Raw genomic sequence first — 25,905 nt, 5'->3', positions numbered from 1 at the left:
GTTAATGAGAAGGGTGTGCTTAAAGGACGAACATAACTCTGCAATGTTGGGTTGTATTGGAGTCTCAGTCTTAAATAATTTTCCACAAATAGTCTGTGCCTATTAGGGTTGCAAATGGTCGGAAACTTTCTGGAAATTTCCGAAGTTAAGCTGGGAATTTGGGGAATTTTGCTTAAATTCATCAAAAAAGTTAGCTTATAACAGTGAACCTTTTTTGTGGGATACACATAAGGCAATTCTAGGTCTTGTGGCATATTTTGGTTAAACTATCCCCAATTCAATGGAATTGCAACCCTCTGCATGCACAGTACATTCTTCCATCACATGTACAGCAGATTCTCAAGATCTTGCACACTAATGAGATGCTATTGAGCCCAGACTACTACACTGTCTGAGCCAAGGACTACATGCTTTCTGGTAAGTTGATTACAATACTGGGTGGGGTGAATATATTTTATATGACATACATGATTTTTTGTTAACTAGTAAATAGTAGCCTACAGCAAAGTGTGTTTTCAACAGAGTTCAAGTGAAGGTCAAGCAAATCATAGAGAAGGCAGACTGTATTGCAATCATCTAGGTATGTGAAGGGTCAAGTGATAGCAGCAATCTACCTCACCAAGCAAAGTGAGAAGAATAAGAGCACCACATTGAAGCTGCCCAGCAACACCCGTTGGGGTGGTGTTGTCATCATGTTTGACAGTCTCCTGGAGGGGAAGGAGTCTCACCAAGAAATGGCCATATCACAGTCTGCCGATATGGACAGCCCCATCAAGAGGATCCTCCTGGATTATGTATTTTGGGAGAGAGTGGTAAGCAGCCTGAAACTCCTGAAACCTATAGCAGTAGCCATTGCACAGATTGAAGGAGACAATGCCATCCTGTCTGATGTTCAGACTCCGCTTGCAGATGTAAGAGAAGAAATCCATACTGCCCTGCCCACTTCACTGTGGTTCCAAGCAGAGGAAACTGCAGTTCTGAAATGCATCAAAAAGCGTGAAGACGTCTGCCTGAAGCCCATACACGCTGCAGCGTACATGTTGGACCCCAAGTACACTGGCAAGAGCATCCTGTCTGGTGCAGAGATCAACAAGGCCTATGGTGTCATAACTATCGTGTCTCGCCACCTTGGCAGTCTGGCGACGTACACTTCCAAGTAAGGGCTTTGGGATGGAGATGCAATATGGCAGTCGTGCCAACATATCTCATCAGCCACCTGGTGGAAGGGACTTTGTGGATCTGAGGCTCTTTCCCCTGTTGCCTCCATCATCCTCCAAATCCCACCAACATCAGCCGCCTCAGAGCGCAACTGGTCCTTGTTTGGGAACACACACACACCAAAGCATGCAATAGGCTGACCAATACAAGGGTTGAAAAATAGGTGGCCATCTGGGCAAATTTGAGGCTTTTTGAGCCTGACAACGAACCATCCTCAACAAGGTTGGAAAGTGACAGTGAAGATGAGGCCTCAGAGTCTGATGTTCAAGAGGGGGACATTGAGGAAGTCCAGGGAGAAGACATGAAAGCCTGACAGGAAGACAACCAAAGCTTTAGTTTCTAGACTATCATTTTACAGATGTATGTTGAAAACATTTTTGGGAGATGTGATGGATCATTCAATATTCCCTTTCTTTTGTTGTTCAGTGAAATCATCTCATGTGAAGAGTCAACTCATTTAATTAAAGTTCAATTCGTAACTACATTTTTATTTCTATTAGAAGGATTTAATAATTTGCAATTATGTCTACTTATGATAAGGTAAAAGGTTTATGTTTCTGTCTCCATATAATATGGTAAATATATCCAATGCAAAAAACATCTACATTTAAATGGTATTCATTTACATAGATTTCAGTTAATACCATATATTCCCGTTGATTCCCATATATTCCCGTTAATTCCCACCTCTGAATATTCCCCAAAATGTGCAACCCTAGTGCCTGTATTTAGTTTTCATGCTAGTGAGGGCCGAGAATCCACTCTCACATAAGACACTGATGCCCTTTGCAACCACGTACCTAACAGCGCGATTTGCCAAGGCAGGATACTCTGAGCGCAGCCCAATCCAGAAATCTGGCAGTGGCTTCTGATTAAATTCAATTTTCACAGAACTGCTTGTTGCAATTTTGATGAGGCTCTCTAGTTCAGATATTGGTAAGTGGACTGGAGGCAGGGCATGAAAGGGATAACGAATCCAGTTGTTTGTGTTATCCATTTCTGGAAAGTACCTGTGTAATTGCACACCCAACTCACTCAGGTGCTTCGCTACATCACATTTGACATTGTCCGTAAGCTTGAGTTCATTTGCACACAAAAAAAATCATATGATGGAAAGACCTGTGTGTTGTCCTTGTTAATGCAGACAGAGAAGAGCTCCAACTTCTTAATCATAGCCTCAGTTTTGTCCCACACATTGAATATAGTTGCAGAGAGTCCCTGTAATCCTAGATTCAGATCATTCAGGCAAGAAAAAACATCACCCAGATAGGCCAGTCATGTGAGAAACTCATCATCATGCAAGCGGTCAGACAAGTGAAAATTACAGTCAGTAAAAATAACTTTAAGCTCTCTCAATTAAAAAAAAAAAAACGTGTCAATACATTGCCCCTTGATAACCAGTGCACTTCTGTATGTTGTAAAAGCGTTGCACGGTCGCTGCCCATATCATTGCATAATGCAGAAAATACACGAGAGTTCAGGGGCCTTGCTTTAACAAAGTTAACCATTTTCACTGTAGTGTCCAAAACGTCTTTCAAGCTGTCAGGCATTATCTTGGCAGCAAGAGCCTCTCGGTGGATGCTGCAGTGTACCCAAGAGGCATCGGGAGCAACTGCTTGCATGCGCGTTACCACTCACTATGTCTTCCTGTCATGGCTTTGGCACCATCAGTACAGATACCAACATGAGCAGCAGCTATGTTTGGCTACATACGGACCGTTAGTGGAATTCCCGCGAGAGACTAACGTTTAATGTGATTGGATGTTAATTATTTTACTAGGCTACCTGTATATAACATTGTGTTGTTATTTCGCTGAATACTAGATGGTTTAATTTTATTTTTGGCAGTGAAACGAGGCTACTCAGGCGAGAGAAAAAAACTCACCCAAATGTATAGTCCCGTTGGAAAATATAAATGGACTGTTTGAAAATGTGAAGAAAATATTATTATATTTTTTAAATTGTGAATCACATTTGTAATTAGTGTACTCCCGACGGCATTGTGCGTACCCCAGTTTGAGAATACCGGTCTTAAAACAATGTGGCTCAGACCTCTCTCACTAGCCAAGATCAAATGACAGACAGAAGAGAGAAATCTTTTCATCTGACATATGGTGCCTTCAGCGTCGATGCTGATCTAAGACCAGAAACACTGTCCTGTCAGGTTCCTAGCTGACTGGTTTAGGAGGGTCTCAGGGTCCCATATCTTTTACAACTAATTACACACAGATGATGCAATCATTAGCAATCCATGGCAACAATATATGCTACCCATGCTACTTGTACTCTGGGAGTACATCTACCCTTGTTTTCAGTCAGGGTTTCAGTCAATTACATTTTCATTCAGGAGATGCATTAAAATTAAATGACTTGAAAATGGTTCATTATCTATGCTAGTTTTACCCGCTCCTCGTTCTCGCCTTTCTGTTCCCTGTCCACTTCAGTGACCTCTTCCTCCTCCTCTTCGTCATTCTCCCCTTCTGTCCTTGGCCTTCTCTTCTTACAACCTTTGCCTGCCTCTTCATGGGGTTCCGGGTCAAAGTTGAAAGTGAAAAAATTGTAGGCCTCCTCCGCTGTGGGTAAACCCGTCTCCGACTACATTTGCAATAAAACAGAGGACATTGATAAAATCCTTAACCTTAGTCATACAATCTATTAGATTACAAGAACCAAAGGAGAGCAGTTTGGCCACTCACTATACTCTCTATCCTGACACGCCTGACTGTCTCTCGGAACTTGACTTTGGTGTTGAGGGGAGAAGAGTGGTCATCTCTCCCCGCCCTGAGGTCTGGCTCTGTCTGTAAAACATCAGCGGATCATAACCTTCACTTTCAGGCTAGTTAGCATAGTAAATTACATGCTTGAAAATATGGTTAATGAATTCTCCAATAAAAGATTATCACAGTACAGTGATTCTGGTACAGGACTACTATATGCACATAGACAGTGAAGAAAGTGAGTAGAAGTCCACAGTTAGGTCCTCACCTCTCTGTCAAACCTGGTGAGAGTGTCTCTGTCTCTGAGACTCTGCAAGCGACTAGCTGGCGCCTCCAAGGAAGCCTCCTGCTGTAGAAGACTTTCTGCTTTGGACTGATGAAGTGTATAAGAGACAATACATTTTCAATCAAACAATAAGATTACTGGAGATTAAACAGGAAGTTTGGACCTGAACCCTTTGATAAGGAAATCGTACAAAGTTAGGAAACTCTGTAGTTAATCAATAATAAATGTTGAGTAGAGCGAGGCTGTGTTCACCCTGGCTGCCCTCAGCTTGTCTCTCATTCGCTGTCTCATGGCGGAGCTCTCTGAGTGGTTCGAGCTGGGCGCGGGTTTGGCCTGAGGCCGGGGTGGCAGGTCTGAGGGGAGAGACAGGTATGAAACAACACCTATGGGAGACAGAGTAGGGAGAAACTACCCTGGTGGTCCAGACTGTTTGGGCTGTTAACCAACTCCTCTCTGTGATAGCTCATGGTCAAGCCAATTTATTGTTTGACAGCAATAGGCTAGGGAGGACCAGGTTAGAGGACATGCAGGATAGACAGTCTCACCTCCTCTCTGGGAGTGGGTGGGACTGGACACGATGACAGGCTTCTCTGGTTTGTCATCATCGTGGCTGATCTGTTGAACAGCAGTGACCTCCACCACTGTCTCATCATGGGGCTCCACCACTGAGTCATCAGGTGTATCATCTGTAGACGCCTCTTCAAGCTAGGAGAGGGAGCAAGTGTCAACATTTTGTAAGAGGACCCATTTAATGAAACAGACAGATCATACTTTACTAGTAGCACTACTACTCTGTAATAACAGAGGGGTTTAAGTTTAAGACTATTAATCAACAAGAAAAGTGGTGATGGTTATAGCTAGGACTAGGAGCCAGTGAATGCTAACTTTAATACCTTTTTCTTCCTCTTCTGTCTCTGAGCCTTCAGGTTGCGTCTCAGTGTATCTCCAGGCTCCTCCTCACCAGCTGTTAGCTCCTAATAATCCAACACAAACACACAGTTGGTGCAGTCATAGACATCCTACAATATTACAGGTAGGCCTGTGACTTTATATGAAGGTAGCTGCTGCTTTTCAGAGTGATAAAATATCCCCTTTGAGCAGGGAGAAAGAAAACAGAAGAAAAAGTAGAATGTTAGGAGAGAGGAGAGAACTACTGCACACAGCCTATAGAACTCAGTGAACTCTACAGAGGAAAGAGAGAGAAGCAGTCTGGACACGTCTCTTGGTGAGGTGGTGAACAGCGCAGGTCAGAAGACTGCAGTCAGGAACACAGCACACAAGGCGACTACAGGCTAGCTAGGCCACAGCACAGCTACAGGGAGGCTACGGGAGAAAACACACCAACCTCCATAGTCGTCTGTCCTCTCTCCTTACTCTGCTTCTTGTCTGTTGGGACCAGAGCCTACCAGGCAGATCAGAGCACTTAGACAGAGCACTGGCAGTTTGTGTGTGTGGATGTGTATTCACATTTGGTTTCCTCAGTGGGTGCAGGTGAGACTCGCTTTCAACATTTACATTTAAGTCATTTAGCAGACGCTCTTATCCAGAGCGACTTACAAATTCAAGACTTGTTGAATCTTGTCAAAGCCTGTACTTCCTCTGTCTGGCAATACAATACCTTGTATCTTATCTCTAGAGGCTCACAGCTGTATCAAAGTCTGTAAGATGGCGCTGGAGAAGAAGGCAGACGTTTCACGAGCCGCCAACCGATTGGGTTTTTTGTTCGTTTATAACTTATTTTTTTTTACATATTTTGTACATAATGTTACCATCTCTTATGACCAAAAATAAATTCTGGACATCAGGATTACTCACCACGGACAGGCAGAATCCTTTTTTCCCTTTAACGAGTCTGACGAGGCCGACGCGAACAATATACTGCTTTCTCAGGAACAGGCCCAGATGCCCGTGATTTGTGTGAAAAGGAGGCGGAGAAAAAGGGTCCGGAGGGCAGGCTGCCTTCTGAGAATTCATAGGCGATCTAATAAACCCCCACTTCCTTCCATTCTGCTAGCAAACGTGCAATCTTTGGACAATAAAATAGATGACCTACGCGGACGATTAAACTACCAACAGGACATTCAAAACTGTAATATCTTATGCTTCACAGAGACGTGGCTGAACGACGACATTATCAACATACAGCTGGCTGGTTATACGCTGCACCGGCAGGATAGAACAGCGGCGTCTGGTAAGACAAGGGGTGGCGGACTATGTATTTTTGTAAATAACAGCTGGTGCACGATATCTAAGGAAGTCTCTGAGCTATTGCTCGCCTGAGGTAGAGTATCTCATGATAAACTGTAGACCACACTACCTACCTAGAGAGTTTTCATCTGTATTTTTCGTAGCTATTTACAAACGACCACAGTCAGAGGCTGGCACTAAGACAGCACTGAACGAGCTGTATTCCGCCATAAGCAAACAGGAAAACCCTCACCCAGAGGCGGCGCTCCTAGTAGCCGGGGACTTTAATGCAGGGAAACTTAAATCTGTTTTACCAAATTTCTATCAGCATCTTAAATGTGTAACTAGAGAGGGGGAAAAACTCTGGACCACCTTTACTTCACACACAGAGATGCATACAAAGCTCTCCCTCGCCCTCCATTTGGCAAATCTGACCATAATTCTATCCTCCTGATTCCTGCTTACAAGCAAAAAATTAAAGCAGGAAGCACCAGTGACTAGATCAATAGAAAAGTGGTCAGATGAAGCAGATGCTAAGCTACAGGACTGTTTTGCTAGCACAGACTGGAATGTGTTCCGGGATTCCTCCGATGGCATTGAGGAGTACACCACATCAGTCATTTGCTTCATCAATAAGTGCATCGATGACGTCGTCCCCAACCAGAAGCCATGGATTACAGGCAACATCCGCACTAAGCTAAAGGCTAGAGCTGCCGCTTTCAAGGAGAGGGACTCTAACCCAGAAACATATAAGAAATCCCGCTATGCCCTCCGACGAACCATCCAACAGGCTACACCGGCTCTGACGCTCGTTGGATGTGGCAGGGTTTGCAAACCATTACAGACTACAAAGGGAAGCACAGCCGAGAGCTGCCCAGTGGCTCGCTTGAGGCAAATAACACTGAAACATGCATGAGAGCACTAGCTGTTCAGTAAGACTGTGTGATCACACTCTCTGCAGCAGATGTGAGTAAGACCTTTAAACAGTTCAACATTCACAAGGCCGCAGGGCCAGACGGATTATCAGGACGTGTACTGCGAGCATGCGCTGACCAACTGGCAAGTGTCTTCACTGACATTTTCATCCTCTCCCTGTCCGAGTCTGTAATGCCAACATGTTTTAAGCAGACCACCATAGTGCCTGTGCCCAAGAACACTAACCTAACCTGCCTAAACGACTACTGACTCGTACCACTCACGTCTGCAGCCATGAAGTGCTTTGAAAGGCTGGTCATGGCTCACATCAACACCATTATCCCAGAAACCCTAGACCCACTCCAATTTGCATACCGCCCCAACAGATCCACAGATGATGCAATGTCTATTGCACTCCACACTGCCCTTTCCCACCTGGACAAAAGGAACACCTATTTGAGAATGCTATTCATTGACTACAGCTCAGCGTTCAACACCATAGTGCCCTCAAAGCTCATCAATAAGCTAAGGACCCTGGGACTAAACACCTCCCTCTGCAACTTGATCCTGGACTTCCTGACGGGCCGCACCCAGGTGATAAGGGTAGGTAGCAACACATCCGCCACGCTGATCCTCAACACAGGGGCCCCTCAGGGGTGCATGCTCAGTCCCCTCCTGTACTCCCTGTTCACTCATGACTGCACGGCCAGGCACGACTCCAACACCATCAAGTTTTCCCATGACACAACAGTGGTAGGTAGACCTGATCACTGACAACAACAAGACAGTCTATAGGGAGGTCAAAGACCTGGCCGTATGATGCCAGGAAAACAACCTCTCCCTCAACGTAATCAAGACAAAGGAAATGATTGTAGACTACAGGAAAAAGTGGACTGAGCACACCACCATTCTCATCTACAGGGCTGCAGTGGAGCAGGTTGAGAGCTTCAAGTTCCTTGGTGTACACATCACCAACAAACTAACATAGTCCTAGCACACCAAGACAGTCATGAAGAGGGCACGACAAAACCTATTCCCCCTCGGGAGACTGAAAAGATTTGTCATGGGTCCTCAGATCCTCAAAAGGTTCTACAGCTGCACCATCGAGAGCATCCTGACTGGTTGCCTCACTGCCTGGTATGGCAACTGCTTGGCCTACGACCGCAAGGCACTACAGATGGTAGTGCGAGTGGCCCAGTACATCACTGGGGCCAAGCTTCCTGCCATCCAGGACCTCTATACCAGACGGTGTCAGAGGAAGGCCCTAAAAATTGTCGGGTCTCCAGCCACCCTAGTCATAGACTTTTCTCTCTGCTACCGCATGGCAAGTGGTACCGGAGCGCCAAGTCTAGGTCCAAGAGGCTTCTAGACAGCTTCTACCCCCAAGTCATAAGACTCCTGAACACCTAAACAATTGGCTACCCAGACTATTTGCATTGCCTCCCCTCCCCCTCTTTTACACCACTGCTACTCTCTGTTGTTATCATTTATGCATAGTCACTTTAATAACTACCTACATGTACATATTTCCTCAACTAACTGGTGCCCCCACACATTGACTCTGTACCGGTACCCCCCTGTATATAGTCTCCCTATTGTTATTTTACTGCTGCTCTTTAATGACTTGTTACTTTTATTTCTTATTCTTATCCGTATTTTTTTTTAAACTGTATCGTTGGTTAGGGGCTCGTAAGTAAGCAGTTCACTGTAATGTCTACACCTGTTGTATTCGGCGCATGTGACCAGTAAAATTTGATTTGATTTCAATTGAATGTAGAGTAATGGTAGGCTCATAGTGGGTCAGTTGTGTTTCTAGAGTGAAGCGCTATGACAACAATACATTTGGAGATACTCTCAAAACCTCAGCAGCAAGTTAGTCCGTTAATAATCATGGACTGAGCGATTGTATATGACTGTATGTTATGCATTACCTGGGTATCTGTATCCACATCGTCTTTGACCTGCAGAGTCTGTTGTAGCGCCCGTCGTTTCCTTCGTAATTTCTCCCGAAGATCACTGAAATAGAGGACAGTTTCACAAGCAAATTAGGCCTGCTATGCATAGTCTATTTCTATTCATTCAACAAGAAATAATACTATGGTCAGGGAAACCCAATGCAAATGCTAAGTAAATATGTTTCTAAAAATAAAAAGTTAAAGCAATTTGACAGTTACCTTGAGGAGGCCATATTGATGATGGGAAGAAGTTCAACTTTAAATGGCTTGGTTTTAAACTTTAAACCTACTGGTATCCCTAATGAGAACCGCTACATTATATCCTGTAGAACGAGCTTGAATCTGCAATGAAACATTGTAACAGTTTAATTTGAACGTGCAACAAATGAAACATTGTAACCGTTACTAGAGCGTGTAACAAATAATCAACAATGTAACAAAATGTACCGCTCTGTGGAACAAAGGCGAACAAACATTCCATAACGTAATTTAGCTAGGTAAAAGCCCTCGAGCTCAGACAATGGTGTGAAAACGATATAATATTTAGCCTACAGTCCATTGGGCTGATAAACAACTACAAAGGTAACCTCGGGTAATATTATAAGACAACTAGGTTATTCGATATACAACAACTGAAGACTATCCATTGGACAACAAAAAATGTGACTAATTTCTCCCTCTTGATAACTAGAACATGCAGGCTTACTGCTATTGCTGCTGCTTAGTAACGAGATCAACTACTCCTCGAACAACCTTGCAAACAGCATTGGTTAACTCTAATATTGTATGCTGTTCTCGCCCACACATCTAGGATTTTCATTGATGCACGGATTTGTCAATCATCGAACAGTGATTGCGTCACATTCTACGGTGTCCGTAAAGTCTCACAGGTTTGCCTCCGTTTGTCGAATGGTATCTCGATGCGTACTGCAGTTGCTCAGCGGATCAATCTTCATGGTCTTTCATGGTCCCCACTCCCCCTCATTTGGTGATTTGAATGGAAGATTGTGTGGATTAACATCATGATATTAGACTATTCAAATGAACACTTACGATGTACAATAATTACATGTGTCATAGAAAATATTCCTCTAAATCCAATAATGAAATACCAGATCAGTAATAAAATCGGAAATATTCTTGTCTTGTAGCGTTATTAACTAAATTCTGGCAAGACTATTTGGCAACATTGTATCTTCCCATCAGTTTAGATCCAAAAAGGGATGAACACTGCATAGTTTAGTAACACTCTCCAGAAGCACACATGCAACAGGGACCCCCTCCCTCTCTTCTCTCTCATATATGTGTTTTAGAACTATATTTCCCCAAAGGCTCTACATGCTACAGCTGAATTAGAAACAACACACACACACGCCCCTCATGTCAATACAGATTTGTTTCCGTGTTTATGGGCTCCCAACCTCTTCATACTTCCATACTCACCTGCAGAATTTTTATTAAATGAGAAAATACCTACTTTCCGATGGTAAACATAACAGGAACACAAATAGCTTCTCAAATTCTAGTGATCATGCCAAAAAACACACAGGGAAGAGTCCAAGACACACTGCTTTCAATCAGCTGGACCAGACCACAATGGTAATCTCTGGATAGTAGAGATACAGTAGATGACAGTCAGACTATCTGCCATACCAATAGTGTTATGTGGGATATTATGAAGATAGTGAAGTGTAATGATTGTGCTGATAGGGATGAAGTGGTTTATTACAGCCAGTGTTCAGTAATGTGTTTAACACCTGTGTTACATTACACTTTTGGGATTGAGCATGTATATCATATCACCACACTCAAAAACAGTACAGTACTCGTGCCTTAAACTCTAATAGTATTCAACTAATACTATTCAATACTTTTGAAAATAAGGTACAGGGCAGACTCATTACTGACTGAAGTAAATATCATAACATGTATTCATGAAACATATAAATCATAGCTTACTATCACTTAGATACTTAGATATTTTTCTCCCAAAAAACATTGCTTACTTTCACCAAACAAAAATGGTTTCCTACATGACTTTACCCCAAAACACACAAGGTCATACGCACACATCCGGAATGAATTGTGAATAATGATAAGAGAAAAAGTTACAGACTCACAAATATCATGCCCCCAAGACAACCTTTACAATAATGGGGAGGTTAGCATTTTTAAATTTATGCCTCTGTAACTTTCTCACTCATCATTACTCATGATTTATTCAGGATTATCTGTAATCATGGTAGCATCCACTTTAATGTAGAAGTGTTTAGAAACATATTATATTCTTATTTACAATAAAAGTGACTCCAAAATGACACAATACATTATTTACCATTATTTTCTATTGGCCACATAATAATCTGGAACACAACCAAAACAAACAGCAAATGCATCCAACAAATTTGTAGAGTCAGAAGCTTGATGTAATCATTGCGTGCTATGAATAGGGAGCAAATACATAACTTTTTCCTACTTTAATACACATATAAGTGAATTTGTCCCAATACTTTTGGTCCGCCAAAATGGGGGGACTATGAACAAAAAGTGCTGTAATTTGTAAACGGTTCATCCGATATGGATGAAAATATCCTCAAATTAAAGTTGACAGTCTGCACTTTAACCTCATGTATCATTTCAAATCCAATGTGCTGGAATACAGAGCCAAAACAACAACAACAAAAATGTGGCTGTCCCAATACTTTTGGAGCTCACTGTATTTATATAGAATATAAATAATACATGATGAAATAGATACTGTAAATGCATCAAGGGGAGGCTATAAACTCAGTCCTCTCAGTTCTTTAGTGAATGTAATAAGTCACTATGCGTAGTCCTCTGCTAGTGAGTCCAGGTAGTTGGTGTCTGCATAGATCAGGAATCCAGAGAACAGGCTGTCAGACCACCCTGCGTCTGCAAACAGGCCATTCTGGTCCTTGAAGAAGATCTCCAGCCACACCTCGTCTTCTGGGTTCAGGAACATTACTAAGGACCCGGAGGCCACGTCATGGTTTCCTGTGTTTGCGTCAAATGTCTTGATGCGGTACTGTCCGTTCTGCACCAGCCCGATGGCCAGATGCTTGTTGGCCAGTGTGATGTCATAGGAGAAGTAGTAGATGCCTGGGTAGGCACATATGAACTTGCCCGTCTCTGGGTTGTAGTGGCCCCCCTCATTGAAGAGGACCTTGTTGAACTTGATAGGTTCCTTCTCAGCAGGGTAACTGCTGGTGATTCCCACAGAGAAGGCTGCTTTAGGCACCAGGCTGCCACACCGGCAGACTCCTGCCATCCCCCTTGGCCCTCGCTGGCCCTTGTCCCCTTTCTTCCCAAGGGGCCCTGGAGGACCCGGTAGGCCCCCGTCCCCGCTCTCTCCACCAGGACCCCTCTTCCCACCGGGACCCCGGTCACCCCGCTGGCCAAGTTTACCCGTTGGGCCGACTTTCCCCTTTACCCCTGAAATGGAGACAGTTGGTGTTCTGACTGACTGTAACTCCAGCTGTGTATTGCCATTGACACATACTTGAACAGTTATTATCACATTTGACAAGCATTGTTGGATTATTTGTAATATGAGTAAGCTGATTTTCTGCGCATGTAAAACCCTACTATTTAAGGATTAGTGAATAGGCTCAGTGCCAGTGGTGTAAAGTACTTAAGTAAACATACTTTAAAGAACTACTTAAGGAGTTTTTTGGGGTATCTGTACGTTACTTTGCTATTTATATTTTTGACAACTTTTACTTTTACTTCACTACATTCCTAAAGAACATAATGTCATTTTTTCTCCCTACATTTCCCCTGACACCCAAAAGTACTTGTTACATGTTGAGTGCTTAGCAGAACAGAAAAATTGTCAAATTCACACACTTATCAAGAGAACACATGGTCATCCCTACTGTCTCTGATCTGGCAGACTCACTAAGCACACTTATCAAGAGAACACATGGTCATCCCTACTGTCTCTGATCTGGCAGACTCACTAAGCACACTTATCAAGAGAACACATGGTCATCCCTACTGTCTCTGATCTGGCAGACTCACTAAGCACACTTATCAAGAGAACACATGGTCATCCCTACTGTCTCTGATCTGGCAGACTCACTAAGCACACTTATCAAGAGAACACATGGTCATCCCTACTGTCTCTGATCTGGCAGACTCACTAAGCACACTTATCAAGAGAACACATGGTCATCCCTACTGTCTCTGATCTGGCAGACTCACTAAGCACACTTATCAAGAGAACACATGGTCATCCCTACTGTCTCTGATCTGGCAGACTCACTAAGCACACTTATCAAGAGAACACATGGTCATCCCTACTGTCTCTGATCTGGCAGACTCACTAAGCACACTTATCAAGAGAACACATGGTCATCCCTACTGTCTCTGATCTGGCAGACTCACTAACCACACTTATCAAGAGAACACATGGTCATCCCTACTGTCTCTGATCTGGCAGACTCACTAAGCACACTTATCAAGAGAACACATGGTCATCCCTACTGTCTCTGATCTGGCAGACTCACTAAGCACACTTATCAAGAGAACACATGGTCATCCCTACTGTCTCTGATCTGGAGGACTCACTAAACACAAATGCATCGTTTGTAGTGTGTACCCCTGGTTATCCGTACATTTTAAAAACAAGAAAATGGTGGCGTCTGGTTTGCTTTATATTAGGAATTTGAAATTATTTCGATTATTTAGACAAATACTTTTACACTTTTACTCAAGTAGTATTTTACTGGGTGACTTTTACTTGAGTAACTTTCTATTAAGGTATCTATACTTTTACTCAAGTATGAAAATGGACTACTTTTTCCACCACTGCTCAGTGCCTCACAGCCATCCTCGGTTATTATGTCGCCCTTGGTCCAGCCACAATCTATATTTGACTACTGCACTGACTGTTGTATAGTGTCGTCAAATCTGGGATTGTATCAAACCAAACCATCACACAATAATTGTATTGGAGCTAGGAAAGAATGGACAGGATGCATGTGTATGCATGTACTGAATGTGTGAAACAATGTGTGCTATTCTGATGTGTGTGTGAGAAAGAGTCCGTGTGGTATTTGCATACCTAGGTTCCTTTTAAATGTGTAAGTCTGTAAAAGAACATCATGCAGAATGCAGGTACTGTGAGCCTGACATTTACAGGTCATTGATATAGTACGTGTTGGATCTGATACTAATACAAGGTTTATCTCAAAGCCACGTTGCACTTGGATGACACTAACAGACACTGACAAAAAATACAAAAAACAGAGGCGGTGATTTAACTTTGTTCTTCCAAATATTTCAGCTTCCTTGACCCATATAAAATATTATCTTTTGGATCACTCCAAAGGCAGGAGAACCAGGCATCCAACCATTGGGAAAAATATGAACACACCCCAAATAAAGGGAACTGCCTGGGAAGCTCAGACACATAGAAACCTTGGTCTTAGAAAAACACCTGGTAGAGGTAGTTTTGATTTAAACCACACATCACGTAACTTTTTCTGTCTGGCTCATGATCTCCCTGGTGAAATATGGCTGTGTAGCTGATGTAGTTTGACCATGATTAATAAACACAATTTCAGAGATCACTGGAGGGTCCCATTTGTCCTCTACATCAATCACTGAAGCCTCTTTAATGTCCTGAGAGCAAACCCATCTGCAGGGCAGATTCAGATTGTGAAATGCTTGGGTTAGGATAATTAAGAAGGACTGAAATGTATTTTTGGTGGTGTAAACTTGTCTTTCGATGCAATCATTATAATGTTTATATATTTACTTACGGCCAAAAGGCCATGGTGTGTTCATGGAGGTAAAGTAGACAATAAGTAAATATACAGTAGGAGTCAATATTTGAACTGTGTGCAGGGGCGTCATCTACCCCAAAAATCTGAGGGGGCACAAAGTACGTGAGGATGGCTGGGGGGGTGATCTGGAGGGGGCAAGGTCTCCTGTCTGTAAGTTGGAGAATTTAGCATTTTTCACCTGAAACAGCTTTTTCCTGCAATCTAGAGCCATAATCATTATGCTTAATTCTATGTTAAAAATCTGTTTATTTTTCTTCATATCTAATCAGATCTCTTGAGCTGTCTGTATCTTCCTGAGGGGTGGCACTTTAAAAAAAAAAAAAAGAAATATGCTTCTCTGCAATCTTCAGTACATTTAGTAATTCCTTGCTTTTCTAAAGTCTATTAACCTTGCCAGCAGGCAAGCCAGCTAAGATACAGTAGTTCGACAAGCTAGCTACTCTAACTTGATTATATATATTTTTTATGATTATTGTGCCCCTGTGCTACTTATGGGCATGACGCTGATTGTGGGTATGTTTTATGGAGTTAGATAAGGTCAGTACTGTACCTGCTCCACCCTTCTCTCCTTTCTCTCCTCTCCTGCCATCTCTGCCATCTCTTCCTGGGATTCCTACGCTCCCGTTGGCCCCTGGAGGCCCGTTGGGGCCAGGTTTACCTGGTGTCCCTGGCAACCCCGGAACACTGCAGATCAGACGAGGTGGAGCTCCTCTCACCTTGGCCTCCAGCAGCTGACCAATCACACACTGGCACAGAAAGGCCACGCCTACCAACCGCCACATCCTCAGCTCTGTAGAGAGAAAAGAAAACGACCACCACCTCATCAGACCTACTGTAGAGTATGTGATGCACAACCTCAAATGACCACATTCACAAACGGGTGACATTCTCTTATAATGGCAGAGTGTGCATGATCTGAGTGCATATTAATCTAACAAATCTAGAAATGTTCTTCTAAGTTGAGAAACAGCGCAGTTTAGATTCCAGTTATTAGATACGACCAGAAATGAAAACACAGCAGTGTCCTGGCGGGAGAGGAGCATGTTCTAGTGCCAGCTAGCCAACAGACAGACTGAGATAAGATCGGAGGGACTAAACACAGGAACCTGCTAAAATAATAAGCATTAGACACAGCACTATAAAACACAGCAGATTCCCCTGTAAAATAACATATGAAGGAATCAAGATCACGCACCGCACCTCTCTCCTGCCAAACTACAGCCACAGAGCCAGATGTGGGTCCTAATGGACAACGCTGTGTTTTGGACTATCTTTTTCTCTTCCTCTCTGTTGTCAGCCCCCCCAGTCGCATTAATGTGTTAGCGGCTGCAGCAGTGAGAGAAGCCTTTGCCTCGCTTCCAAGCCAATTCCATTTTGTCAATGCATTCCTTAGTTATGACACAACAGCCAGAACAACTATGTCAGAGCAACCCAAGGCTGAAATAACCCTCTGGACACAGACACGCACAGAAACACAGCCATGTTATCTGCTCTTGGATCTAAGAAACATTGACAGAACACAATAACAATCAAGTTATTGAATGAGTTGATGATTTCACTTAGCAATGAGATAGATTATGGTTTAGAAAGAGAGCGAAAGAAAGGGAACTTTGGTTCTGTAAGGACTGGGCAGCAAACCAGGGGTCATCAAGTGACTATGGGCGGGATATAAGAGACCTTTCATGGAAACCTTTCTCCCCTGGAACCAATACTGTAGCTAGATACCATACTGTAGCTAGATATCATACTGTAGCTAGATACCATACTGTAGCTGGATACCATACTGTAGCTAGATACCATACTGTAGCTGGATACCATACTGTAGATAGATACCATACTGTAGCTAGATACCATACTGTAGCTGGATCCCATACTGTAGCTGGATCCCATACTGTAGCTGGATACTATACTGTAGCTGGATACCATACTGTAGCTAGATACCATACTGTAGCTAGGTACCATACTGTAGCTAGATACCATACTGTAGCTGGATACCATACTGTAGCTAGATACCATACTGTAGCTAGATACCATACTGTAGCTGGATCCCATACTGTAGCTGGATCCCATACTGTAGATAGATCCCATACTGTAGCTGGATACTATACTGTAGCTGGATACCATACTGTAGCTGGATACTATACTGTAGCTAGATACCATACTGTAGCTAGATACCATACTGTAGCTGGATCCCATACTGTAGCTAGATACCATACTGTAGCTGGATACCATACTGTAGCTAGATACCATACTGTAGCTGGATACCATACTGTAGCTAGATACCATACTGTAGCTGGATCCCATACTGTAGATAGATACCATACTGTAGCTGGATCCCATACTGTAGCTGGATACCATACTGTAGCTGGATACTATACTGTAGCTAGATACCATACTGTAGCTGGATCCCATACTGTAGATAGATACCATACTGTAGCTAGATACCATACTGTAGCTGGATACTATACTGTAGCTGGATACCATACTGTAGCTAGATACCATACTGTAGCTAGGTACCATAATGTAGCTAGATACCATACTGTAGCTGGATACCATACTGTAGATAGATACCATACTGTAGCTAGATACCATACTGTAGCTGGATCCCATACTGTAGCTGGATCCCATACTGTAGATAGATACCATACTGTAGCTGGATACTATACTGTAGCTGGATACCATACTGTAGCTGGATACTATACTGTAGCTAGATACCATGCTGTAGCTAGGTACCATACTGTAGCTAGATACCATACTGTAGCTGGATCCCATACTGTAGCTAGATACCATACTGTAGCTGGATACCATACTGTAGCTAGATACCATACTGTAGCTGGATACCATACTGTAGCTAGATATCATACTGTAGCTGGATCCCATACTGTAGATAGATACCATACTGTAGCTAGATACCATACTGTAGCTGGATACCATACTGTAGCTGGATCCCATACTGTAGCTAGATACCATACTGTAGCTGGATACTATACTGTAGCTAGATACCATACTGTAGCTAGATACCATACTGTAGCTGGATACCATACTGTAGCTGGATACCATTTGGCAAAACATGATAGGTCATAAGGCTTAAATCATACAGATGAAGTTAGACACTTAGATACACACCACATAGAAACATAATTGACATCACAAGTGTTGTTAGATATGCTTCATAACAGTAATTATATTTCATTCTCTATCGTAATTATACTGTAAACAATATGCAGGTATGGTGGTAATGGTTGGCAGCTGTGGGAAAATACCTAGGAGTTTATCTTCAGCTTCAGCATGTATAATGTAGTTAATATACACTGAGTGTACCAAACATTAGGAACACCCTCCTAGTATTGAATGGCACCCCCCCCTTTTGCACTCAGAACAGCCTCAACTCATTGGGCCATGGACTCTACCAGGTGTTGAAAGCGTTCCACAGAGTTGCTGGCCCATTTTGACTCTAATGCTTCCCACAGTTGTGTCAAGTTGGCTGGATGGTCAATGTCACTGGAATGATGGACGAACTAACAAATGCCAGCCCTTGGCAAGTCCAGTGTTGTGTCGTGTGATTGGTTGAGCATTCTTGTGTACGTGACTTCAAACAGATGCGTTGCAGACACGTCTATTTAGCTGGCTACCCGGCTTGATAATTTATAGCTCAGTGGCTTGAACAGTATGCACCAAACGACTTGGGAAACCCAGCTTCAACTTGATACAGGAAAATGTCTGGGAGTTTATCTTCAGCTTCAGCATGTATAATGTAGTTAATAACTGAGTGTACCAAACATTAGGAACACCTTCCTAATATTGATTTTCCCATTCGTCCTTTGAATGGCACACATACACAATCCATGTGTCAATTCTTTAAGCTGTCTCCTTCATCTACACTGATTGAAGTGGATTTAGCAAGTGACATCAATGAAGGATCATAGCCTTCACCTGGATTCACCTGATAAGTCTATGTCATGGAAAGAGCAGGGGTTCTAAATGTTTTGTACATTCAGAGTATACAGTAATGTAACAAAAACCTGAACCATAGATTCAAACAGGTACAGTTATGGATATTTGCGAGATCTGAGTATATTAATGTCTGTAATGTTGTTCTTTGTTGTTACGTGTATACAGTATGTCTGGGCAATTGGGCGTGAGCATGTTAGCTCTGTGTGTCTGTATGTTTGTACATCTGTTCCACGTCTGTGTCTCTGACAATAGTGCGTGTTTAGGAATAGTGGAACTAACATTGGGTTTCCATGGCTTTGAGTTTTTTTAAAATTCTGCAGCGTTTGTTGTGAGATGTTAGAGATACAGAATGAACACTCTGTCCTGAAGATGGAAGACTTGAAGATCATGATCAGGGGAATCACAACCCACGGAACATAATATAAATCATCTGTGTAAATGCTTTATTCTCACACATGCAAATGCTTTATAGTCCAACACACACACACACACACACACAAAGGCCCCCCAATGAACATACACACACAAATTCACATACTGGTGTGAACAAGCTCGCACTGTGAAATAGATACCCCCTGGCCCCCCATAATTAATTAGGGCTATTTACGCTAAAGGCAGCCGCTCTCGGTGGAACATGTTTTTCGATTTGAGGGTAATACTATAATGAACTCAGCATAGAGCCAGTGTGAGAAAGGCCCTCTGAGGGAGAATCCCCACCCACCATTTCTGCCCAGCAGGGATGATGTCATGACTGGGACCTACCCATCGTTAAAACACTGACCCTGCTCTACTCTCAGATACATGCATTCTCACACACAGAGACAAAATGTTCACCTGGGCATACACACGCTCACACACACAGAAAGAAAGGACAGAACTCACACATTCTTAAAAGCATAGTGCCATTATTTTAATTGGTACACATGCTAAAATGAACATTATTATCTGGGTGGTTTGAGACCTGAATGCTGATTGGTTGACAGACGGGGAATATCAAACCGTATACCAAACATTTATATTAACTGTTCTAATTACGTTGGTAAAACGTTTATAATAGCAATAAAGCACCTCAGGGGTTTGATATATGGCCAGTATACCATGGCTAACAGCCGTGTCCTGGCACTCCATGTTGCATTGTGCGTAAAAACAGCCCTTAGCCGTGGTATATTGTACATATACCACACCCCCTCAGCCCTTATTGCTTCAATTAAGACAAAGGTAACAACCAGCTGAGGTTGTTATTTTGAGATGATGAGAGTGAAATAGCATGCCAGCGTCTCTGATCTAGTCAAAAAATTTATGGCCCATCCAATAACTTATACCCCAAAGTAAAGAACATTAGTTTTATTTGATTATAATGTGAGTGATCATAGCACTGGCATACTGTATGTATGGTATTAAGAAACATGCAGATGTTACGTTTGCCAGCTGAATGCTGTTACCACTGGTTGAGAGCTGCTCCTCTTGTTGACTGCTTGAACAACTTCAAATCAGTATAATTGTGTCAATCCTCAGATCTCCTTCCTGGTCACAGTCCTGTATCCTTGGTGATGAGAGATGAGTAGAATGTCCTTGGATAACATAGTCTCCTTCTCAACCTCTCTGTCTCGCTCTCCTATCCTTTGTCTTTGTAGGGCTCCTTCAAACATTTGTGTAGGGCTCCCTCTGTCTCTCTGCTCCCTCTCAGAGTCTTGATTTGTAATAGTAGCCTCCCTAGAGTCATTCAAACCTCCCCCTCTCTGTTTCACTCACACCCCTCCCTCTTTCTCCCTCATCCACTTCCTCTGTCTCGTTATAAACTTTCCACAAAGCAAAACAACTATCACTAACTCAAGGACTGACTTCATAAGTTCAGAGTGCAGGCCTGAATACACACCCTTTCCACCAGTCCACATTAAAGAGTCAACTCCTGACATCATACTTCATTCTGGAGTGTGATTCTTGTAACAGCATGATCATTCAGAATTTTTTTTTGCAACTGAGAAGTTGCAGCAATAGCAATATTTTGCCTCTAGATGGCGGTATACTGCATATGCACTAAAACTACAGGTAACTGAACGAATAATGGGAACACTTGAGTAAATGAGGAATGCAAAGTATACTGCTCAAAAAAATAAAGGGAACACTTAAACAACACATCCTAGATCTGAATGAAAGAAATAATCTTATTAAATACTTTTTTCTTTACATAGTTGAATGTGCTGACAAGAAAATCACACAAAAATAATCAATGGAAATCCAATTTATCAACCCATGGAGGTTTGGATTTGGAGTCACACTCAAAACTAAAGTGGAAAACCACACTACAGGCTGATCCAACTTTGATGCAATGTCCTTAAAACAAGTCAAAATGAGGCTCTCAGTAGTGTGTGTGGCCTCCACGTGCCTGTATGACCTCCCTACAACGCCTGGGCATGCTCCTGATGAGGTGGCGGAGGGTCTCCTGAGGGATCTCCTCCCAGACCTGGACTAAAGCATCCGCCAACTCCTGGACAGTCTGTGGTGCAACGTGGCGTTGGTGGATGGAGCGAGACATGATGTCCCAGATGTGCTCAATTGGATTCAGGTCTGGGGAACGGGCGGGCCAGTCCATAGCATCAATGCCTTCCTCTTGCAGGAACTACTGACACACTCCAGCCACATGAGGTCTAGCATTGTCTTGCATTAGGAGGAACCCAGGGCCAACCGCACCAGCATATGGTCTCACAAGGGGTCTAAGGATCTCATCTCGGTACCTAATGGCAGTCAGGCTACCTCTGGCGAGCACATGGAGGGCTGTGCGGCCCCCCAAAGAAATGCCACCCCACACCATGACTGACCCACCGCCAAACCGGTCATGCTGGAGGATGTTGCAGGCAGCAGAACGTTCTCCACGGCGTCTCCAGGCTCTGTCACGTCTGTCACGTGCTCAGTGTGAACCTGCTTTCATCTGTGAAGAGCACAGGGCGCCAGTGGCGAATTTGCCACTCTTGGTGTTCTCTGGCAAATGCCAAACGTCTTGCAGGGTGTTGGGCTGTAAGCACAACCCCCACCTGTGGACGTCGGGCCCTCATACCACCCTCATGGAGTCTGTTTCTGACCGTTTGAGCAGACACATGCACATTTGTGGCCTGCTGGAGGTCATTTTGCAGGGCTCTGGCAGTGCTTCTCCTGCTCCTCCTTGCACAAAGGCGGAGGTAGAGGTCCTGCTGCTGGGTTGTTGCCCTCCTACGGCCTCCTCCATGTCTCCTGATGTACTGGCCTGTCTCCTGGTAGCGCCTACATGCTCTGGACACTACGCTGACAGACACAGCAAACCTTCTTGCCACAGCTCGCATTGATGTGCCATCCTGGATGAGCTGCACTACCTGAGCTACTAGTGTGGGTTGTAGACTCCGTCTCATGCTACCACTAGAGTGAAAGCACCGCCAGCATTCAAAAGTGACCAAAACATCAGCCAGGAAGCATAGGAACTGAGAAGTGGTCTGTGGTTACCACCTGCAAAACCATTCCTTTATTGGGGGTGTCTTGCCAATTGCCTATAATTTCCACCTGTTGTCTATTCCATTTGCACAACAGCATGTGAAATGTATTGTCAATCAGTGTTGCTTCCTAAGTGGACAGTTTGATTTCACAGAAGTGTGATTGACTTGGAGTTACATTGTGTTGTTTAAGTGTTCCCTTTATTTTTTTGAGCAGTGTATATTGGAAGCAGGTTCTTCCACACAGGTGTTGTTAATTAAGCAATTAACATCCCATCATGCTTAGGGTCATGTATAAAATTCTGGGCAGGCATGAGTGGTCACTGAATGGTTTGATGAGCATGAAAATTATGTAAACCATTTGCCATGGCCGTCTCAGTCACCAGATCTCAACAAAATTGAACATTTATTGGAGATTCTGGAGCGGCGCCGGAGACAGCAGTCAACAAAACACCAAATTATGGAATTTCCCATGGCAGAATGTTGTCGCATCCTTCCAATAGAGTTCCAGACACTTGTAGAATCTATGCCAAGGTGCATTGAAGCGGTTCTGGCTTGTGGTAGCCCAACACCCTATTAATACACGTTATATTGGTGTTTCCTTTATTCTAGGACTGTAAGGAGGATGGCTATGGTATGGTATAGGGCCTTTGGCATTGGGGTGCTGTAGGATGGGCTCCTGGCTGGTGTTTGGCTAGCTAGCTCTCCATGGAAGCACAGGCAGGTGTTCTGAGTGTGCAAATGATGGCCACCTTTACCCTGGTCAAGGTCACATCTGGCCACCTGTCAAAACTGACCTCCAAACCCATTTACTCTGAATCTACCCTTCTCTCGCCTCACTCCCAGACTCTCCCAGGATGCTTGCTGTGCTAAGCAGTTTACCATATTGACTGCACAATGACCCTGGCCATATATTTACTAGTCACAGGGGAGCCCAGCCTCTGTCTGGGTCTAAAATGCATTTAAGAACTTCTCAAGAATAGTCGCTATTCTATAGACTCAGAGGAGGCATATAATGATTAATATCACTCACTACACTCCTATTCAGACATACAACTAGAGGACTCCTTGTACAGTCAGGCTAGTAAGCAGAGGGTCATTTCTCCCTGTAGAGTGAAGTCAAAGTATACCTAAGCAAAAGCAATGTCATCCTAAACAATAGGCAAAGCCTTTTGACAAACACAGAGGAAAAAGGCAGGCATGTTGTGTCTGAACAGAATGGGTCTTTATTTATTCAGGAAATGAAAGAAAACAGATTGTAATCAACACCCCATTTAAATACAAAACAAAAATTAAAATCGACATGATATTAATTTTGCATATCAAAGAACCATTGAGTAATAATTACAATCCGAACACCTCATAAACCACTTTTGTGAATTCATACACAAACTCCGATTTAGAAATGAGTTACTTTAACAATATTACAAAGATTTAGCTTAAAAATAATTCAAATTAAAATAATATCTTAGCAATTGGCATCTTAAAATTATATATATTTCCACATAAAAATACAAAATAATATCAATGACATATAATATGAAAAATTATTCCAAGTATTCTGCTTCTATTAAATAAAATTAAAAACGGAATAAAATTAAATGAAATAGAAATATGCATGAAAAATTCTCTCCTTTTGGTAGCGAAACACTATCCAAAATAACTACAATCATTTACATCAGTACAAAGATATCTGGATTGAAAAATAGTTGCAATGAAAAAAAGGGGGTTCTTTCTGACAGTAAAAAAATGACACTGTGGATCAGAAATCTGCAAAATATGCAATGAAAAAAATAAATCTGCATTAAAAAGGTTTACACTGTCATTTTGACTTTTTATACAAACATTAGAAACAGTATTGCACGTCACAACACATATTCGAGGTTAATCAGCCTTTCAAAATGTGTTATATTCAAGTTTCAGAGCATCTATGAGGAGAGGCACCGCGGGCCTCGATGCAACAGGGGGAGAATCTCAAGTGTCTTCCATGAATATAATAGAACCCTCAATGTTTCCTTCCTTCAAATAAAAGGTGTAAATGTGTACTTGTATATTAACCATATTGATATATTAAAACAGTTATATATTGATACATCAATGACATAATTATTTGTTCAAATCTTTTGTTTATTTTTGTCTTTCAACAGAGCCCTGCTTCTAGACATAATTAGAATATTAGGGGAACTAAAATGTGTGTAATAATAATAATAATAATAACCTATTGAAATAGAAAAATACAATCAAAATCAAATAGTTATTTGTCTACAAAAATAGTGAAATAAATATGATTCTTACAAAAACAAAGACACACACATACAAAGTAACAGTGTTCAACTTATAAAATAGGACCCATTACTCAACAAACAGCACAAGGAGTCGTGTTACATGTCAATGGTGACAAAGTACAAGAGAGCTCTGTTCTGTTCTGAGCACAACCACACCACGAGAACCGAGGCTACCGGGACAAAGTACAAACAGGGTGGGGGCTTAATAACCATCCTTCATTTGCTTTGAACGGTTGCTCATTGGTTTTTGGCCACCATTTTCTCTAGAGCCAATCATCATAGCACAGTACCCTGTGGCACTTCCTTCTTTCAGTTGACAGAGTGACTGACAGACAACAGGACCCCCTATCAATACATTAGAACATATTAGAATACTGCTTCATTCACATAGAAAAACCTAAGACCACCGCCTCCTCACACAATTTCTTAAATAAGTCATTATGAAAAAATAAAATCATCTGGTAGAATTATAAATAGGTAGAAGTTCGGTAGAACTGAATCTTTCATGAGTGATTAAATTGAGCAAAATAGGTCGTTGCCCAAACCATGTCTGCATTTAATCAGCTGACTAACTGGTAGGGTGAAAACGAGTCAAGAATCAAATAATCAGAGGGAAAATATAGAAAAGGTAGTGCATAATATATTATCAAAAGTGATTAGAGAGGCTGGGGACAGAGAGGGGGTCCCAACTCACAAGTTAAAGACATTAACAAATAAATGATCTAATATGTGAATAAATAAACATAAACAATCTTATATCCATGAAGTAGTAGTAGTGACAGTACACACTTGACCCCTGAACCACGTCTAAACCGCATACCAAGGACTGACACCACACCAGGGAACACTATGACACAAGGATAACAGGGATATTATACTGTAGAGATACAGACATGTACAGTACCAAACAGCTGGCTAGTGCACCAGCAGGTCATTGCTCACAGAGAGACAGGGTCACAGTTAGATAAAAAAAGAACACAGTTATTCATATTCTGCAGGCCAATTTTTTTAATTATAATTATTTCCCCATCACTGAAAATATATGAGGGAGTGTGTCTTTGTCATCTTTCATTAGCAGGACATAAAACTGGGCCACTTTCTACAGGTCTGGAGTCTA

The 25,905-nt window shown here is 42.5% G+C and overlaps 3 protein-coding genes across 12 annotated transcripts in view; all 3 read right to left on the bottom strand.

The window, feature by feature from the left end:
• The window catches only part of cc2d2a (coiled-coil and C2 domain containing 2A), a 30,896-nt gene extending 20,805 nt beyond the window's left edge, over nucleotides 1-10,091 (bottom strand). The window contains exons 1-10 of one of the 4 annotated variants that reach the window (XM_014122893.2): nucleotides 9,985-10,091; nucleotides 9,498-9,620; nucleotides 9,255-9,339; nucleotides 5,567-5,623; nucleotides 5,115-5,195; nucleotides 4,767-4,926; nucleotides 4,474-4,574; nucleotides 4,204-4,308; nucleotides 3,915-4,016; nucleotides 3,622-3,813 (exon numbers count right to left, since the gene is read on the bottom strand). In XM_014122893.2, the coding sequence (XP_013978368.2) occupies nucleotides 3,622-3,813; nucleotides 3,915-4,016; nucleotides 4,204-4,308; nucleotides 4,474-4,574; nucleotides 4,767-4,926; nucleotides 5,115-5,195; nucleotides 5,567-5,623; nucleotides 9,255-9,339; nucleotides 9,498-9,511 (897 nt within the window). In that variant the 5' untranslated portion in view covers nucleotides 9,512-9,620; nucleotides 9,985-10,091. The other 3 variants (XM_014122892.2, XM_045687644.1, XM_045687645.1) reach the window with 3 other exon arrangements.
• An 894-nt stretch (nucleotides 10,092-10,985) lies between these two features.
• Nucleotides 10,986-20,729, bottom strand: LOC106560251 (complement C1q tumor necrosis factor-related protein 7). Of its 4 annotated transcripts, none has more exons than XM_014122916.2 (3): nucleotides 20,485-20,729; nucleotides 15,639-15,878; nucleotides 10,986-12,731 (listed from the first exon to the last, which is right to left on the bottom strand). In XM_014122916.2, the coding sequence occupies exons 2-3, from the start codon at nucleotides 15,868-15,870 to the stop codon at nucleotides 12,103-12,105; spliced, it is 861 nt and encodes a 286-aa protein (XP_013978391.1). In that variant the 5' UTR covers nucleotides 15,871-15,878; nucleotides 20,485-20,729; the 3' UTR covers nucleotides 10,986-12,102. The 4 variants fall into 4 exon arrangements, with proteins under 4 accessions (XP_013978391.1, XP_013978392.1, XP_013978393.1 ...); XM_014122917.2 differs by having other exon boundaries at nucleotides 20,462-20,715; XM_014122918.2 differs by lacking the exon at nucleotides 20,485-20,729 and adding an exon at nucleotides 16,284-16,409.
• A 2,977-nt stretch (nucleotides 20,730-23,706) lies between these two features.
• Nucleotides 23,707-25,905, bottom strand: part of LOC106560248 (cytoplasmic polyadenylation element-binding protein 2) — a 30,498-nt gene continuing 28,299 nt past the window's right edge. For all 4 annotated transcript variants that reach the window (XM_014122912.2, XM_014122909.2, XM_014122910.2 and 1 more), the window contains one exon: nucleotides 23,707-25,905. This exon is cut by the window's right edge and continues 2,663 nt beyond it. The gene's annotated coding sequence lies outside the window, so the exon portion shown is untranslated.

This window comes from Salmo salar, chromosome ssa10, assembly GCF_905237065.1.
Source record: "Salmo salar chromosome ssa10, Ssal_v3.1, whole genome shotgun sequence".
Lineage (NCBI taxonomy): Eukaryota > Metazoa > Chordata > Actinopteri > Salmoniformes > Salmonidae > Salmo > Salmo salar.
Note: the sequence above shows the minus strand (reverse complement) of the source record. Positions and strands in the feature narration are given on the sequence as shown.

Bases quoted from the DNA above. Each gene is read 5' to 3' on its own strand.
- LOC106560251 (XM_014122916.2), bottom strand. From the start codon at position 15,870: ATGTGGCGGTTGGTAGGCGTGGCCTTTCTGTGCCAGTGTGTGATTGGT. The intron at 12,732-15,638 runs GTACAGTACTGA...TCTCCATTTCAG, and splicing joins AGGAGAGAAGGGTGGAGCAG to GGGTAAAGGGGAAAGTCGGC.